Source organism: Dromaius novaehollandiae, chromosome 1 (genome assembly GCF_036370855.1).
Source record: "Dromaius novaehollandiae isolate bDroNov1 chromosome 1, bDroNov1.hap1, whole genome shotgun sequence".
NCBI classification, from domain to species: Eukaryota; Metazoa; Chordata; class Aves; order Casuariiformes; family Dromaiidae; genus Dromaius; species Dromaius novaehollandiae.
Window position 1 is genome coordinate 42,946,904 of NC_088098.1, and position 15,352 is coordinate 42,962,255.

Below are 15,352 nucleotides of genomic sequence, written 5' to 3' on the forward strand. Positions count from 1 at the left end.
CTCTCTTTCTCTCCTCGTATGCTACCTAAACTTCAGTCACCTCTGATTCACACCTTTCTTTAATAGCTATAACTGCAGACTGTTTCTTCTAAAGGCTTGATTGCAATGTACTTCACATGGCCACCAAATTCTGTTTTCTTCCCAAAGATCCTTTTTCCATACTTCTTTATCTTTCTGGCCACTTAATACCTGTTCAGTTTGCACTTTGTCATTCACTGAGTCATTCTTATTTCAGCAATATCTTTTTCCTTCTTCTCTTGCTCTTCCTTCGTTTAATGAGCTCCATTTTCAGTTCCACCTCCTGTTACCACTCTGGGTTTTTTTTGGTTTTTTTTGTTTTTTTTTTAATATATATACCTTGTTAGTTCCTTGTTCTTTCAGCTCCAAACCTGACTCTCCCTTTGCATGTATTTCCTTTTCTGGAAAATGTGGAAATCAGCTAGGTTTGCTTTAAAGCAAATTTCTTTCTTCTTTCTATTGCATTATTTTCTTTGCTAATCAGCTCCACTTCTTTCAGTTAGAAAGAGATTATCTTATATCCTAGAACATCTAGGATATCAACCTTCAGATATATCTCTTTCCCAGTGTTGATGGAATACCTATTTTTCCACATCTTGAACTCAGATTGAATATGAAACATCCAGATGACATCTCAAACACAGAAAAAGGTATAGGATTGAATAAAAAGGGAGAGTGTCTACACCTGTTTTCTCACTGAAGAACCTCCTTATTTTAACACCATAATTTAAAGACTATGTCATGGGAGCTCTCATGGCCGGTCTATTTACTTTCTTGGGAGGAAAACAGCAACAAGGACATCCATTAATGCTGATTTGAGACAGGAGTGTCCTATTCTAAGATTCTTTCTCAGTACTAAGTAGTGAGAATACAACATAGATGAAAGACATAGTAGTTCTGTCAGTGTGAGTAAGCAGTGCTTCACACCATCTTTACCAAAAGGGTAAAGCCGCTGCCCAAGACATGTCTTAGTTAGCTATACTGCTTTTAAAATATTGCTAGATGTCATGGTACTTGCTTTCTTCAGGGGCAAAGGTAGAGACTTGAATCACATCAGCTGCTGACTCTTCCCACAGCTCCCTGCTGCCCCTCAGCTCTTGTCTACCTTATTGCACCTTTCAGTATTTACCAGTGGTGGCAGTGAGAAGCATTGAAGTCTTTAATATTATTATTGTTGTTAGTAATATTATCATGGGCTGAGATTCTCTTATTCCACTAATTAGTTTGCTAACTGAAGTTATTTCAGAAATGACCTATCAACAAGAAAGTGGTTGATAACAGAATGTTTGTGTGAGACATGTTAGAAAATTACTGACTTCAAAATATGAATCAAGAAGTTGCTTGCCCTTGAAACTCAAAAGTGTACTACTTTGGCACTGAGATATTGACAGAATATTGCTGATTTTATTAGCATTAAAGATAAGCTGTGTCTTTCTAGCTTCAATAGAAAAAATCAAATATTAACTAAAGCAGTTGAAGCTACAGAAGATTAACTTAGTACTAAGTTCTGACTATCAGACATTGAGAGAAAGAGAGACTATGCTCATTTTGAAGAATTCTCTGCTTCAGTAGAGTGAAAAAAGTACAGCATTCTCACCTTATAAAGACTCCTGAACATGTCATTTTACCAGCACACATGAACTACGAGCACCATCCAGTGGCAATGGAAGTAAATCACATCTTACGTGTTTGATTCCCTCCTCTTTTTTTCTGAAGCCACAAAATCTAACTAGGCATTTAAATGTTTATATTAAATTTCCTGCATTTTTTGACTCCTCACCTCTGTGACAGGATCACTCACTCTTTCCCTTAAGCCAGCCTGAGGATGCAAAATCAACATCAGTTAACTGGTACCTGCTGCTCCCTGATAAGAAGGTTATAATTGTCCAGTCTCTTTTTTCTTCTCTGCACTCTGTAGGATAACATGATACAATTTTGATACATCAGGAAAGACTAAAAACAGGCAATGAGACTGCAGGATCTCTGGCCTGCAATTCACTGAATCTGAGAACCTCTATTGAAGAAAATGGAGGTAAAGGCATGGCTTTCATTTATGCTATACCGATGCAGACTAATTCTGTTACCTTCCTTTGGGGAAATCAGACATCACAACGCATAATGGTTTCAGAAACCTTAGACATTCTGCAATAAATTATATTGGTATATTTTCACTTTCCACATGGATGATTTTGTTCTTTGGCTACTTCTTATTGTATAAGATACAAATAGGCTTTTCTTTAATTTTAAGCATGACTGCCTTTTGCAATAATCTTTTTCCTTAACAAAAGACAAATTAGTTGTGATTATACCTGACATGAAACACACACATTCTGGCTTTTAAGTGGATAAATATTTGAAAGCTTCCTTTCCTGTTTTCTACTCTTCCTGTCTTCTACTCTTCTTTTACTTCTTTTTATCCTTAAAGGCAGCAAGTAGCAACTTGCTCCCAAGTGGAAGTAAGAAGAATATTCAACAGTGCTAAAACAATTTTATAACATGTGACATCGCCAAACACTATAGACACAGACACTGCAATCTCATGTGTCATTGGACTGATGCCTCAAAGTACATCATGATTGTTCAAAATCTATCTGATAAGAATTCTTTGCTTTTGTTTTACCTGCTCTGTAATTTTATTACAACTCACAGCAAAAGCATTCCTTTTGTAGCCCTGCAAATAAGTCAACATATAAAATTAATGAAGAAAAGAATATGGTCACAATCAAATTCCCAAAAGTGTGAGCTCTTTTGATTTAAGCAGCAGTTGTACATACACTTTCATACTTCATTTTTCAGTGCTTTTTTCATTAATATCAACGGATTTGGATATTATACTTGCACAATAATTATTTTTATGTTTTAAAAGCTCCATATCTAGCCATTTTTTGACTATTCCTCCTTCTTTAGGGAGAAGAGATGTTGCCTTCATGATTAGCCCATCAGACTAAACCAGGTAAGTTCTTTAGATGACAATGAACTTCTGCACTTCAGGGTGTTCGGTCATGGTTGAAATCAAAATGTGCCTCTGTCATCTGGCAGTAGACAGGAGGATATGCATTCAGAGATTTCTCGCGCCTGCAAACTTTCATGAAGCTGGGGTGAGAATCGCTAATGGGAGCTATTAAGAGGCAAATGATAGAGAAGTAGTGGTTTAAATGAGTGGAAAAATTAAATAGCGGTTAGAAGTGTTCAAGCAGGCAGGCAAAAGGGCAGAAACAAGACATGTATTTCCCAGCAGAATAATCTTCAACGATCTATTTAAGCAGCACTATCCCCCTTTGTGATCCTTCAAACAGCAATATTGTACTTTGATAGTAAGATCTTGCTCACACTTTTTTTAATAGGTGTTTGTGCAGTAGCAGCCATTTGGCCTTCCCTTTGCGTTTAAACCTAGAGTCTACATAACCAAAAGCATGTGTCACTAGAGCCAAGTCCTCTGTGGATCAGGCACAGAGGGGATCCAGAACAAGTACCCTGAGCATTCACTTACTTCAGGGATGGAATATGACAGTGGAAATCTGCTGCTGCTCTGTCACAGCAGGAATATTTTACATGTGCTTCCTCTGTGTTTTCTAATGTTCTGACACATTACTAGCCAACTGATCAGTTATGAATGAGCAGTTTACTTAAATTGTGCCAGCTCTCTGTCACATGTTCCAATACAAGCGTTTTAGTGGATTACTTCAACCCCCATTTTTACACAATCTTAACTGTGTTAGATAAGCCTGGCATAATTCAATATAGCTTTCGCTCAACCATTACTATTAGCCCAACTGTTGTAAGGATTAGAAATGACTTCAAAAGATCCCAGACTAGAAGGATAAAATTATCTGGAATTATGTTCCCAGAGACAGAAGATTTATCCCTAAGGAATTTTATCAGGTTGCTGGGATTTTTTGCTTTGTTTAGGATTTTGTTCCTTTTGATTTGTCTGGCATAGCTTTTCCACACTGTCACCCTCAAAACTGTAACCTTGAATCACACAGCTACAGTATGTGTTGAAACACATGCTCCACATGTGGGCAAGCAGAAGGCACTTACTTGTTGGCCACCAGCAGTGAAGACAGCATCCCATATCAGCATTCACAACTTTTCTTCCCATGTCAAGGGGCAAGAGATGGGCCATAGAGATAGGAACTAGTCACACCTATGCAAAGAATCTGTTTCAGTTTTTGGCCTCTTAAACAGAGTTAAACTGGAGGGATGGAGAATAGGATAATGAGAAATCCATAGCTGACTATGATTCTGAGACTTGTATTTTCCTCAAACAAAGTAATCTCGTTATAAGGCTGATGCTGGGGCAATGGAACTAGGTTCTGCCCTTTGCTCATTAAAGTCAGTGAGGTCAGAACTTTAAAGCTCTTCAAGGTAAGCAGTAATCATGTTCTAGCTTTCAGTGTGTCATGTCAGGTTACAGTGCTACATCAGCTACTGTATTCACAGTAAAAGTCCTTATCCAATAGTTTAATAAGAACATGATTAACTGATTTAGCATTTTTCAGGTTTTTTAATCATCTCCATTCAGCAAGTAAATGCTATTCTTTCAGACAGTCCAGGTGTTGGAAAAGCAAACTATGTTGTAATAAGAGTGGTATGAAATTACAGAGAAACACCTTGTCAATATCTTTATTCATAGGTTAAAATGTAATGACATACAGTTCTTAACAATTACGGACTGAAAAAAATTATCTGCATAAAACAGAAGCAAACAGAAGGAGATTAATTAAAAAAGCCATCTTGCTTCAACTTTTGAAATGATTACATACAGAATAATATACATATTTACATTACAAGTATATTATATAAATATAATATATATGTAATCTTCTAACCACAATAAATATCAAGAAGGTCTTTTTTAGGCACACAGCATAGAAAAAATGCAGAATCTGCACAATCCTTAAGATTCTTGGAGTGACTCACTCTTACATTGTTTTCACACTGAAAAAGCAAATATTTTACACAAAATATACAGCCACAGCTTATGCAGTCCCCAGTGAGCAGGGAGTCAGTCTTTCCTTGCCTTCCCATAAGTCTACTCCTTGATTTTCTAGTACTATTGCTCTATACAGCTATTACATAAGAAAATAGTTTGCAGGTTTGTTTTTTACTCAGCTAGTAGCCTAAGTAATTATCAGTGCTAACAAAATAAGTACAGCATATCTACATATGGTATATACAAATGTGTGCAGAAACACGGGTTTGGTGAACTACTTCAGAGCTCACTTTTAATACTGGGGAATTAACCTGAAAGCAGAAAACAAGGATTTTCAGTGATATTACCTCGGAAATATTACATCATTTGAGTGAGTGACACCTGGACTTCAGCGATACAAAGCTTTAAATTTAGAAAGTAAAAACCCAAATTCTTGGCTATGCTGGCAGATGTGGGCTGTCATTGATTTTGTATGTATGCCCTTCAGTGCAAATGAAAAAATGAGAATTAATCCAAAGGGAATTTTCTCAACCTGTATGTACTGTTACGACATTTTAAAGACTGTCACTATGGAGCACCTGAGATCTCACTCTAGTAAGTGAAGCTGACCACTTCTCTTAGAAGAGCCCTGATCAGTGAGAAAGGAGAAACAAAATGAAAGCATTTTTTTTCTGCAGTTACAAGTCAGACTCTGGCATATCAGGCATATCTGCCATTAGATATCCAATACCATAGCGTCCATTTGGAGCAGTATCCAGAGTTGGTGATCCAGTCTGTTTTCGATATATGTTTTTGCCGAAATTTGGAGATGGTACTTCACTTGGACTCTTCCCATGAATCAGACTTGTATTATCTCCCTCCAGATTAATAGGCTCCTTTATTATCCGGCCTCTTTTGTAGGACACAGCTGCCAAACTACCAGAGCTGTCATCAATAAGGTTGCAGCGGCGCACCATGAAGACTATTGGGACAGGCAGTATGGCCAACACCATCAGAGATATACAGATAATCATTCCCCATGTTGGATAGCTGTGGAACTCTTCTATAGCCTGAGCAGTCCAAGAGAAAAAAAATATTAATACATCTTTATTTAAAAATGAACCAATCTGCAGTCCCTACCAAGGCTTGCGATTTTCAAATACATACCCACCTTTTTGTCACCTTGCACCCACAAGTTAGGCACAACTACAGAGTGCCTAACTACTATTAAAACCACATCTCTAAGTTGAACAACCAAGGACATGTAAGATTGCTATTTTTCTGCCAGTGAGCACACTCAAAAGTGCCAGAGTGCACATGTCCCACAGTTTGAGATGCTCAGAGTACTGAAGTGGAGTCCAAATCAGGATTTTCAAATTAGGCATTCTGCTGCCTTTGTCTGCAGTTGTTCCTGATCCTTTAAAGCATGTACAGAACATATTTTGGACACAGGACAACAGGGGAGCAGTGCGCAGCAGTATCTCTCTATACCTTGCCTAAAAGGTAGGTCCCTGCTCTGGAGGCTAATAGCCACATGGAATTGTTCTACTTTGTATAAACTTCAGGTAAACCATAATGCATTTACTGGGCGATGGCTGGACCCCACACCTCCAGTGAGTACATGAATCACTGGACAATTGACTCAGTTTGCTCAGCTGAGTTAACATTTAATTTTACACACAGAAAGGACCAGCTCAGGCCTGGGAGATGGAAGACCTCTACTATCATACTGAAAAGTTTGACTGCTAGGCTACTCACTTAAGACGCTTGTGACACAGATTCCAATCCAGACCCCAAATGAGGCATGGCAGGCATTACCAGCACCCAGGTCTCCCACAATCCAAGTAAGCGCTCTGATCCCAAGTCTATTGGGTATGCTAAGGTATTGCCCTTTCTGATTTTTGAGGACAACAACATAACAAGAGCGTTCATGTGAGAATCTCAAGAAAACAATAGTGGTTGTCTGGTCAGATGCAGGCACCACCAGTAAAGCCACTCTCTCTTACTTACACTTTACCTGTCTTTGCTGTTTTTTTTCCTCCTGGCTAATTTGGACTGTTCTCCATTCAGAAGGGCCCCTGAGATACCTTTCTCTGACATTTTAGCCTCCCATATTTTGTGTGACAAGCCTGTACAAACAGCTCAGGACTGATGAGCCTACAGGCTGGCAGAACACTTAAAGGAGTTATCTTGGCTTAATCTCTTTTTGGAGCTAACCCTCATCACTGATTCTGCATTTCACACAGACAAGTTTCTTAAGAATTCTTATCAGAGACAGTTTTTAATGCAGCTGTTACCTACAATGTGATATGTGTTCCCAAAGGGGAAATCTCTGAAACAGCTAATCTCAATATTTAGTTGCACACACAAAAATGATGAAGCATCTGGAATGATTCAGTGTTGTCACCCACTTTTCTCTGCAGTAAAGTAAAATTTAATGAAAGAGAACAACCACTCCCGCCCTTAAGAACATCTGCAACATACATCAACAAACTGATAGTCACACAAAGTATAAAGAGTTGGTGTCAAGCAGTTATGATTTTAAAGGAAAACAACTACTGTATAATTAAAAATGATAGTTCTTACATTAATATAACTTGAGATAAAAGTGGCCATGCCATTATTTGTAATAATTTTGTATTTGCACTTGCAAATTTTTGCCTTTTCATATACTTCTGAAACACTGCAAATATGATCATTATGACAATGATGGTATCTGTTATATACATACCATATCTTCAATCCAAGCATTGTAACCAGGAGGACTTAATCCCATTTGGACAATGCTAGCTACCAGCAACAATAACAATACTAAAGGGGAAACATACTTCCACATGTAGTAATAGTACTGACTTGGAGAAAACCCAAGCATATCCTTTAAGTCCTCCATAAATCTGTGAAGGGAAGAAAAGGTTATTGTTATTGTGTACACTGAGATTCCACAGTTGATAAATGGCACCTAATCTGAGGGAACAGACAAACTAACAAAATACAGATACAGTTGCACTTGGGTTTACTGGACTGGCTGACAAATAGAACTTATATTATCAGTTCCAAAGAGATGAACAGAAGGAGTAATAACAACTACACAGTGCAGTGAGTTAGTAAACTGGCTTTTCACTTCTGAAGATTGAGACTCAACTCCTAATATAATCAGAAGTAAAAAGGAGAGTCATGATCCCCTTCTAGTCCATAAAAGTTTTCACTCCAAGTTTTAAGGCCTGATCTGTCACAGTGCCAGGTTGCTGAAGAGAAAATAGAGACTAGAGCAAGAGATATCTTGAAGTGCATTAAACACAGCTTTTGCTCTGAATCTTCCTGGGTGAGAAACTGTGAAATACCTTTAACCTTCCTCAGCAATGAGATCACATTTTCAGGGCTCCAACCAAATTAACATTCACAATTATCTTTTAATAAAGATCTTACAGATGTGAGTAATTACTATAGTATAAAAAATTATTCCAAGCAACACTTTTTTAAAGTCTTTTAAAATAGGTTCTAATTACAAAAATTCTCTCCTCTAACACAGGTCTGTGAGCTAGGCAGTCATACCCTTGAAACACAGGCTCACTTAATTTGTGAATTCAAATGACACAGTGCATTTCCATAAATTTTTCAAAGAATAATCTTTCATTTAGAAGCAAACACCATAGCAGAAGAGGAAGATGAACCTACACTCTATTTGCTTCCATAAACAAGGTTAATTGGGACAGGAGGTATGTAAATACAGCTCAAGTTTTCTGAAACCCTGTATTGCAGATATGCTTGGCACTTGAGCCTTCTCCCCTATATTTGAACAATGAATATGAGTCTAGAACACAGTAGCTACCTAAAGGCTGTGCTAAAGTGTGATTTCAATTCAGAAAATTGCATATATCTAACTTTTTATGCAGTATGGATATCAACATTATTTGAAGATACAACAAAATTAGTCCTGAAAAACTCATCATATGTAAGATCGAAGATGACCTAGAAAAGGATGGTCTTGGAAGCTGCACCTTCTGATTTATATCATATGGCTGCATTCCTCTTCCACACTGTGGGACCCATGGCACTCCTTCTCAATGCAGAAGGAGACACTCCCTTTCTCCCAAGTATATCTAGCCATCCCTCCCATGCAAACAACTGCCTGCAAACAAGAGCTGAGAAAGCAGTCTACCCCTCTCCTCACATTACCCCCTGCACAAGAAGCCTTCCTCTCCTTCTACTTCACCCCTCACCTACCCTTATGGTAGATGGCATGAAATTAATTTCTTGTGCCACCTCATATGGAAAGCCGCTGCAATGAGAAGACAGGACTAGTTTAGGCGCTCCAGACAGTGGAGGAAGAGGTGAGGAGATTAAGGAGGCAGACCAGACTGCCTACTCATCTAGAATAAGGCAGAAATGATGGATATAGTCTATGATCCTTTTCATTCTTGTGCAAATATAAGCAAAAGGAGACATTGCTTGCTTCTGAGATAGGCCAAACCTAGCAGTAGCAACAACTCTCCTGCACTTCCTTGTCCCTACTGGCAACATGAGTATTATAAAGGTGCAAGACTGCTCTGTTAAGGGGGCCAGAGGAGATATCCAGCTGTTACGGATACCAGTTCCCCTCACTTTCTCAGAAGCAGGCCTGACGGGAGCATGCTTGGACCAAATTTAGTGGGTGGGCTGCTTGTTGTGCCATCCTGGAAAGACATTTAAACTCATCTTTCTTTTTATAGATTATTTTTTACATCTTCTTATATTGTCTACTGGGCTATTTACCGAGACATGTGTCATCACTTTTGAATGCATATAAAAACAGCACATCTTACAGATCCTGCAGAATTAATTCTGAACTCTGTGTGCTGATCTGCAAAAAGTAACATTACACATAAGCTATGGTTTGCATTATGTAAGCTGATGAAATAAAACTTTGTGAAACTGCCTCCTTGTGTCTCAAAACTGCAATTTATGTTCTGAACAAAACCCCTATTTTTGTAGTTCTTGACAGCAATGTACATGGGTTCCAGAACCAGTAGAAAAAGAGAGAATATTTTTAGAGCTAACTTTGAGACTGTCCACACAAAGCACTGGTTCTGTTTCAACTTCCTTGTGGTTCCATTCCCTTCTGAAATATGACTATAAAAAAGTTCCTATAGCAATAAACATGCCTTGAAAGCAGTCACACGTGTGAAGCTATTGTCACATAAAAATCTCAAAAGAATTTTGAACTGAATAGTTTGGAGTATCCTGTCCTTTGTTTACAATACAATGATAAGCATTGTTGAAAGGTGAATTTACAATGGCTTGTGCCCTCTTGTAGATGGCCTTTTCTTTCTGGGACCTCCAGTGCTTCATCCAATTAAATATAAATTTGTTATGTTCACTTTCAAGGTCCTTCATCATCTTCTCTGTCCTACTTACCATGTTTTATAAGCTACGGATCTCCTTTAGCTTTGCTGATTCCAGTTTTTATCTCCCTCTTTCTATATTTTCAAAAAGGTGTCTTCAGAAGTACTGTCCCTCACCCATACATATCTCCAATTGTATTTCAGTAAACTTTTTGTTTGCTGCGAAGGCTACACAAATCTTGATAGCAGCTGCTTTGCAAGGCCTGTGTTCATCAAGCTAACCAATATCTTCTGTTTGTTGCCTTCATAGTTGTCTGCCTCCATGTGTTGCCCCTACCCTTGGACTGTAATCCCTTTGGACACAATGTTTTTTCTATATGTTCACAGATATTATATCTAAGAAGACATAATATACCTGGACCTTAATCTACAAGTATGACCCTTTGGTGCTACCACAATTAATGACAGCCTTAGGTTCTTGATTCTGGTAGTTCTTGCAAACAAGAATGCTGGGTGCCTGAAGAAGGATATTCTGGAGAAATCTAGGAGATAAGGACTACTCCTAAGGACTACTGCAGAGGAAGATTGAGATGGCCACTATGAATGAGAAATACGGCTGCTAAGTGTCATTACATTGTCAGAATCTCTTTTGAAAACATGAATAAAATGAACTCTAATTCAGAATTGAAGTATTACTGTATTTTAGGTACTCCTAAACACGAACTTTACTAAAAGGCAGTTGCTGACTTTTGGCACGTCTACCTTCTTTCACAGTGGAACTCTCCCTATTTGGACAATACCAAGTCAATATTCAGGCGATTTGTTTAATCTGTTTTCTTAAGAGTAAAAACGTGTACATGGTACTTTCATGTCTGTGTGCTCAATTTTAGGATTCTTCACTCTTTCCTTCGATCATCATTAGTTGAAGGTTACTTAACTTCATCATCAGATGTGTTACTTCCATTTCAGTCTTGATCCTTTTCTTTGCTATCGTTTTCTCTTTCACAACTAATGCAAAGAACAATTGCTACAACTCCCCCCAAAATAAATCTAATGAACTGAAACATTCTTCTTGTTAGTGTCACTAAATTTGCTTTGTTCCTGCCCAAAATACTGCAAAGATGTTCAAAATAAGCACTCATCCTCACTTGCTGCTTAGACCACAGTTATTGCTTCTTGAAATCCTTCCCCTATGCTGCCTTGCTTATACATACGTTCCTCATACTCACCCATCCACCCTCCTTCCTGCCTCTCTAATCTTGCCTCTTTTACTGCATTCTGCTCTCTGTGGATCTGTTGTCACTGTTCTTTGGGTTTCACTACACTGTCCTGATGCATTATACCTTACTCCAAATCTGTTCCTAAAACAGACTTAATTCAAGTCAAGGCTGACCCATTTCGACTCCTTTACCATACCAACAATAAGATCTTTATATTCACACACACCAGCAGGAAACAACTGCCAATATAAATTCCTGTTTTCATCCTTAATTCCCACTGTTTCATCTTGTTTTTCTTTTTCTTCCTTCTCTGTCTTTTTATAAAACTGAAACTTCTCTTTGGGTTAGAAATCTCTTTCCTGTCTTTATGTGCACATAGCAAACAGTTGATGCTATATAATTGAAATAGTAATAACTACTGTAATGAATACTGTTGATATGGACAGGGAAATTAATTTCCTTCACTTACTTGTCTATTCCATATATTCGGGTAATTGCAATATTCTCCAGAATGACCACAATAAGCAGAGGCAATGTAGCTGAGTAATCATCAAACATTGTGACAAAATAATTTCCAGAGCGCTGTACAAAGATCAGGCCAAGAAGAAATGCTACCAAGCAGCAGATGACTGGAATAAAGGACACAAATGTGAACTGTAATAATAAAGATGTTCAACAGAGAACCAGGAAATAAAGAGAGAGTTATCAAACACATTTTAATACATCATTTCATATAAACAAAGTTGATATCAAAGTTGATAACAAAGTTGGTTCCTTTTTTTGGTCTCAATTTTGAGGCTATTAGGAATCCTACATATTCCCTACCTATCAGAAAAGTCATGCAAATAGAAGTAATTACTGGAATTGCCATATTAAGGCAGCCCTGATTAAGCAGAGATTAATCACAGGACTATTTCTCATTGAACATTTCACTTAATATGAATGCAAGGCTACGATAAGGAAAGCTGGTAAAATAAGCACCATACATGATGTTATTTGGTCACTAGATCTCTTTTTAGAATTTAGAAGTGAAAAGAAAAGTTTAAGTCTACAATTCTAAAAATATATATACGCTAAATAGGCTCCCCCTAAAAGATCATTCACTGCACAATTCAGTTGGCACAAACTTCCATTAGGATCTAAGTGTATTTGTTTGCTAAGCAACATTTCTGTCTCTTCTTTTGTTTAGAGACAACTGAAAATAGACTTCTTAAATACTTGATCCCACATAATGAATCTCAACGGAATCTTTCTTTTTTCCTCCTAATTTCACTAGAAACGGGATTGAAAGCTTAGGTAGGTACAGAAAAAGTCAAATTTTGATAAAATGTCCAATCAGTTACAGGCTAAGCAAACAACACCAGTAAGACTGATTCTCCCTCTTGAAGTGCTCTTTTTTCCCCCCCACTGCAAACTTAGAATAAGCATTACGCCTAACCAAGCTGTCTTAAACTGGGTGAGATGAATTTAGGCCAAAGTACAGAATATCCTTACGCAGTATACCCACTGTGTAAGTTCCAGCCTATTTACTGTTGACTTAAGCACTGAAAGGAAGAGAACAATACTTTTATAAATTCTGTGGTACCAAATCACCGCTTTTTTCAACCTTGTAGTAACTATTATTTAATGACTTTCAGAGAATAGAAGCTTAAAATTAAAGAGAGAGATCAGTATAAATAGATATGAGTTCCTAACACAAGCTGACAAAAAACAAAAGAACACAAACAGAATCTTCACAACCTGAGTCTGATTAACCACATATAATTTTTTATTATTTCCTCTGAGAAAAGAGTAAGACAAAAGTTGTGTATATGCAATATAAATTGTCTTGTATTCTTGTGTTCTCCCATCATGTCTTATCATCGTGTCCAAAAAAAATGTGCATCTTGCTGTAAACTAAGGCTCTGGTAGGTATACTATTCATAACAGCACATACGCATGCAGACTCCAATTTGGAAATACTCGAGCACAAAATGACATTAAGCATGTGAATTGGCTCCTCCGAATTCAATAGGGACTGAACTGGAACCATAACAGTACCAATTACAAATGTATTCACACTTCTGTAAAAATTGAAGATTTGTAGCTCCTCAGTACAAACTCTAGTGCAGGTATAACCCTTGTTAAATCCCACTGGTACTGTATGAGGTATAACCCAGGCATTCCAGTTTTATAAATTAATTATAAAAACATTACATTATGTTGTAATCCTTTGAGTGCAATTGACTTAAGTAGAAAAAATCCTGCATGCATAACACTTACAAAAATTACCAGAGAAGAGTAGTTCTCAAACATTCCTTTATTTTAACAGCTTTTGTCAAACTCTGTAACAATGAATTACTGTAAAATACAAAAGCTTATCTCCATATCCAAAACTGTATCTCCAAGACAATGGTATTTGCATATACATTTAGGGCAAATACCTGATTTCTAAAATGTCATGTTGTCCATTCAATAGGAATTTAAGACTTGATTTAAAAAAGGCAGTGATCTAATCCTGCTCAATAGCTTAGGACCCTGAAAAAACATCAAATTAATCTTTATGAAGAATTTAATTCTTAGATCTAGCAAAACACACAAATATATGCTTTCTGTTAAATATTACTTATTGCATAAGTATTCAGCGGTCAGGAAGTGCAGTGCTCTGCAGTATCAGGAGCTAACTCTTGGTAAACATTTTTATAAATGACAGAGATATTATTTTCTTCATAGAGTTAGATAATGTTGAAACAGTTTATTCTAATTTTCAACCCTTCTGTCACAGATACTGATATCTGAATCAGCCCATCATACATCAAGTCCCTTGTGGCTGTCCTAAAGATTTTCAGAACTCTAACTTTCACATTTTAACCTGTTTTTCTATTTTAAAAAACAGAAACTGCTACAAGGTCATCTGAGCTAAATTAAAAGGCTACACCTTACATAGCTTTAGGTGTTTAAAAAAGCAGACATCTTGTTCAAGCCCCTTTCCACGTTCAATGGGAAAAAGTCTATTTCTCTAGACAGTAAGTGTACTGATTTTAGGCACAATAAACATTCTAGCATAAATTAAGATTTCATTTGACCTGTCTGAGAATAATTTGTAGTAATGGACAATATATTTTCATTCTTTCCTTTTGCTTTCAGATCTTTATCTCCTTGATCTGTGACACAGGTTGGAACAGAGAATATTTTGGAAGAGCTCAGAAGGACTGACTGTACAGAAACTTGCAACAGAAATGCTGTATTAAAATTAAAGTCTTAGGATGCTCCTCCGTCTCTTGTAGCATTCAGGAAATAGTTTTACCTGGACATACCAATATCCATGTGCATGGAAGTAATGAGTACAGTCTGGGATACATTGGTTTATGGCTATGTTGTGTGTCAGCACTGAAAATTTTCATATCAAAAAACCAGAAAAACTTCATACTCTCTAAGACATTTTTAGCTGTAATGTACAGCCTTCTTCCTTTACTGCACTAGCAAGAAAAGAAAATTTGTGAAACTCACCAGTAAGAATTTCTTTCCTCACTTTGAAGGTATCAACAATAGGTGTGATGATGCCTTCAATAGTTCCAAACATACTTCCAAGTCCCAAATTTACCAACATGAGGAAGAACATCACTGACCAGAAGGGAGAAGCAGGGAAGTGGGTCATTGCTTCTGTAAAGGCAATAAAAGCTAAACCAGTCCCTTGGACAGCCTGTCAGTGAGAAAAAAAATCCACATACTATAATTAATGGACAGTTTGTTTGTTTGTTTGTTTGTGGTAGGTTTGGGTGCAAAAGTCTGATTTCACGTTCATATAATGTAATGACATTCTTGATTCGTTCTTGAAGGTAGAATGGGAACCTGCTAAGATGTGAATTTCCCACATTTCCAAACTTAATTAATATTAT

At 37.2% G+C, this 15,352-nt stretch overlaps 1 protein-coding gene across 7 annotated transcripts in view; it reads right to left on the reverse strand.

The window, feature by feature from the left end:
- Window positions 1–4,628: 4,628 nt before the first annotated feature.
- SLC6A15 (solute carrier family 6 member 15) overlaps window positions 4,629–15,352 on the reverse strand; it is a 41,527-nt gene continuing 30,803 nt past the window's right edge. For all 7 annotated transcript variants that reach the window (XM_026097114.2, XM_026097110.2, XM_064509809.1 and 4 more), the window contains 4 exons: window positions 14,964–15,156; window positions 11,944–12,103; window positions 7,665–7,827; window positions 4,629–6,003 (listed from right to left, as the gene is read on the reverse strand). In XM_026097114.2, the coding sequence (XP_025952899.1) occupies window positions 5,632–6,003; window positions 7,665–7,827; window positions 11,944–12,103; window positions 14,964–15,156 (888 nt within the window). In that variant the 3' untranslated portion in view covers window positions 4,629–5,631. The remainder of the gene's footprint in view (window positions 6,004–7,664; window positions 7,828–11,943; window positions 12,104–14,963; window positions 15,157–15,352) is intronic.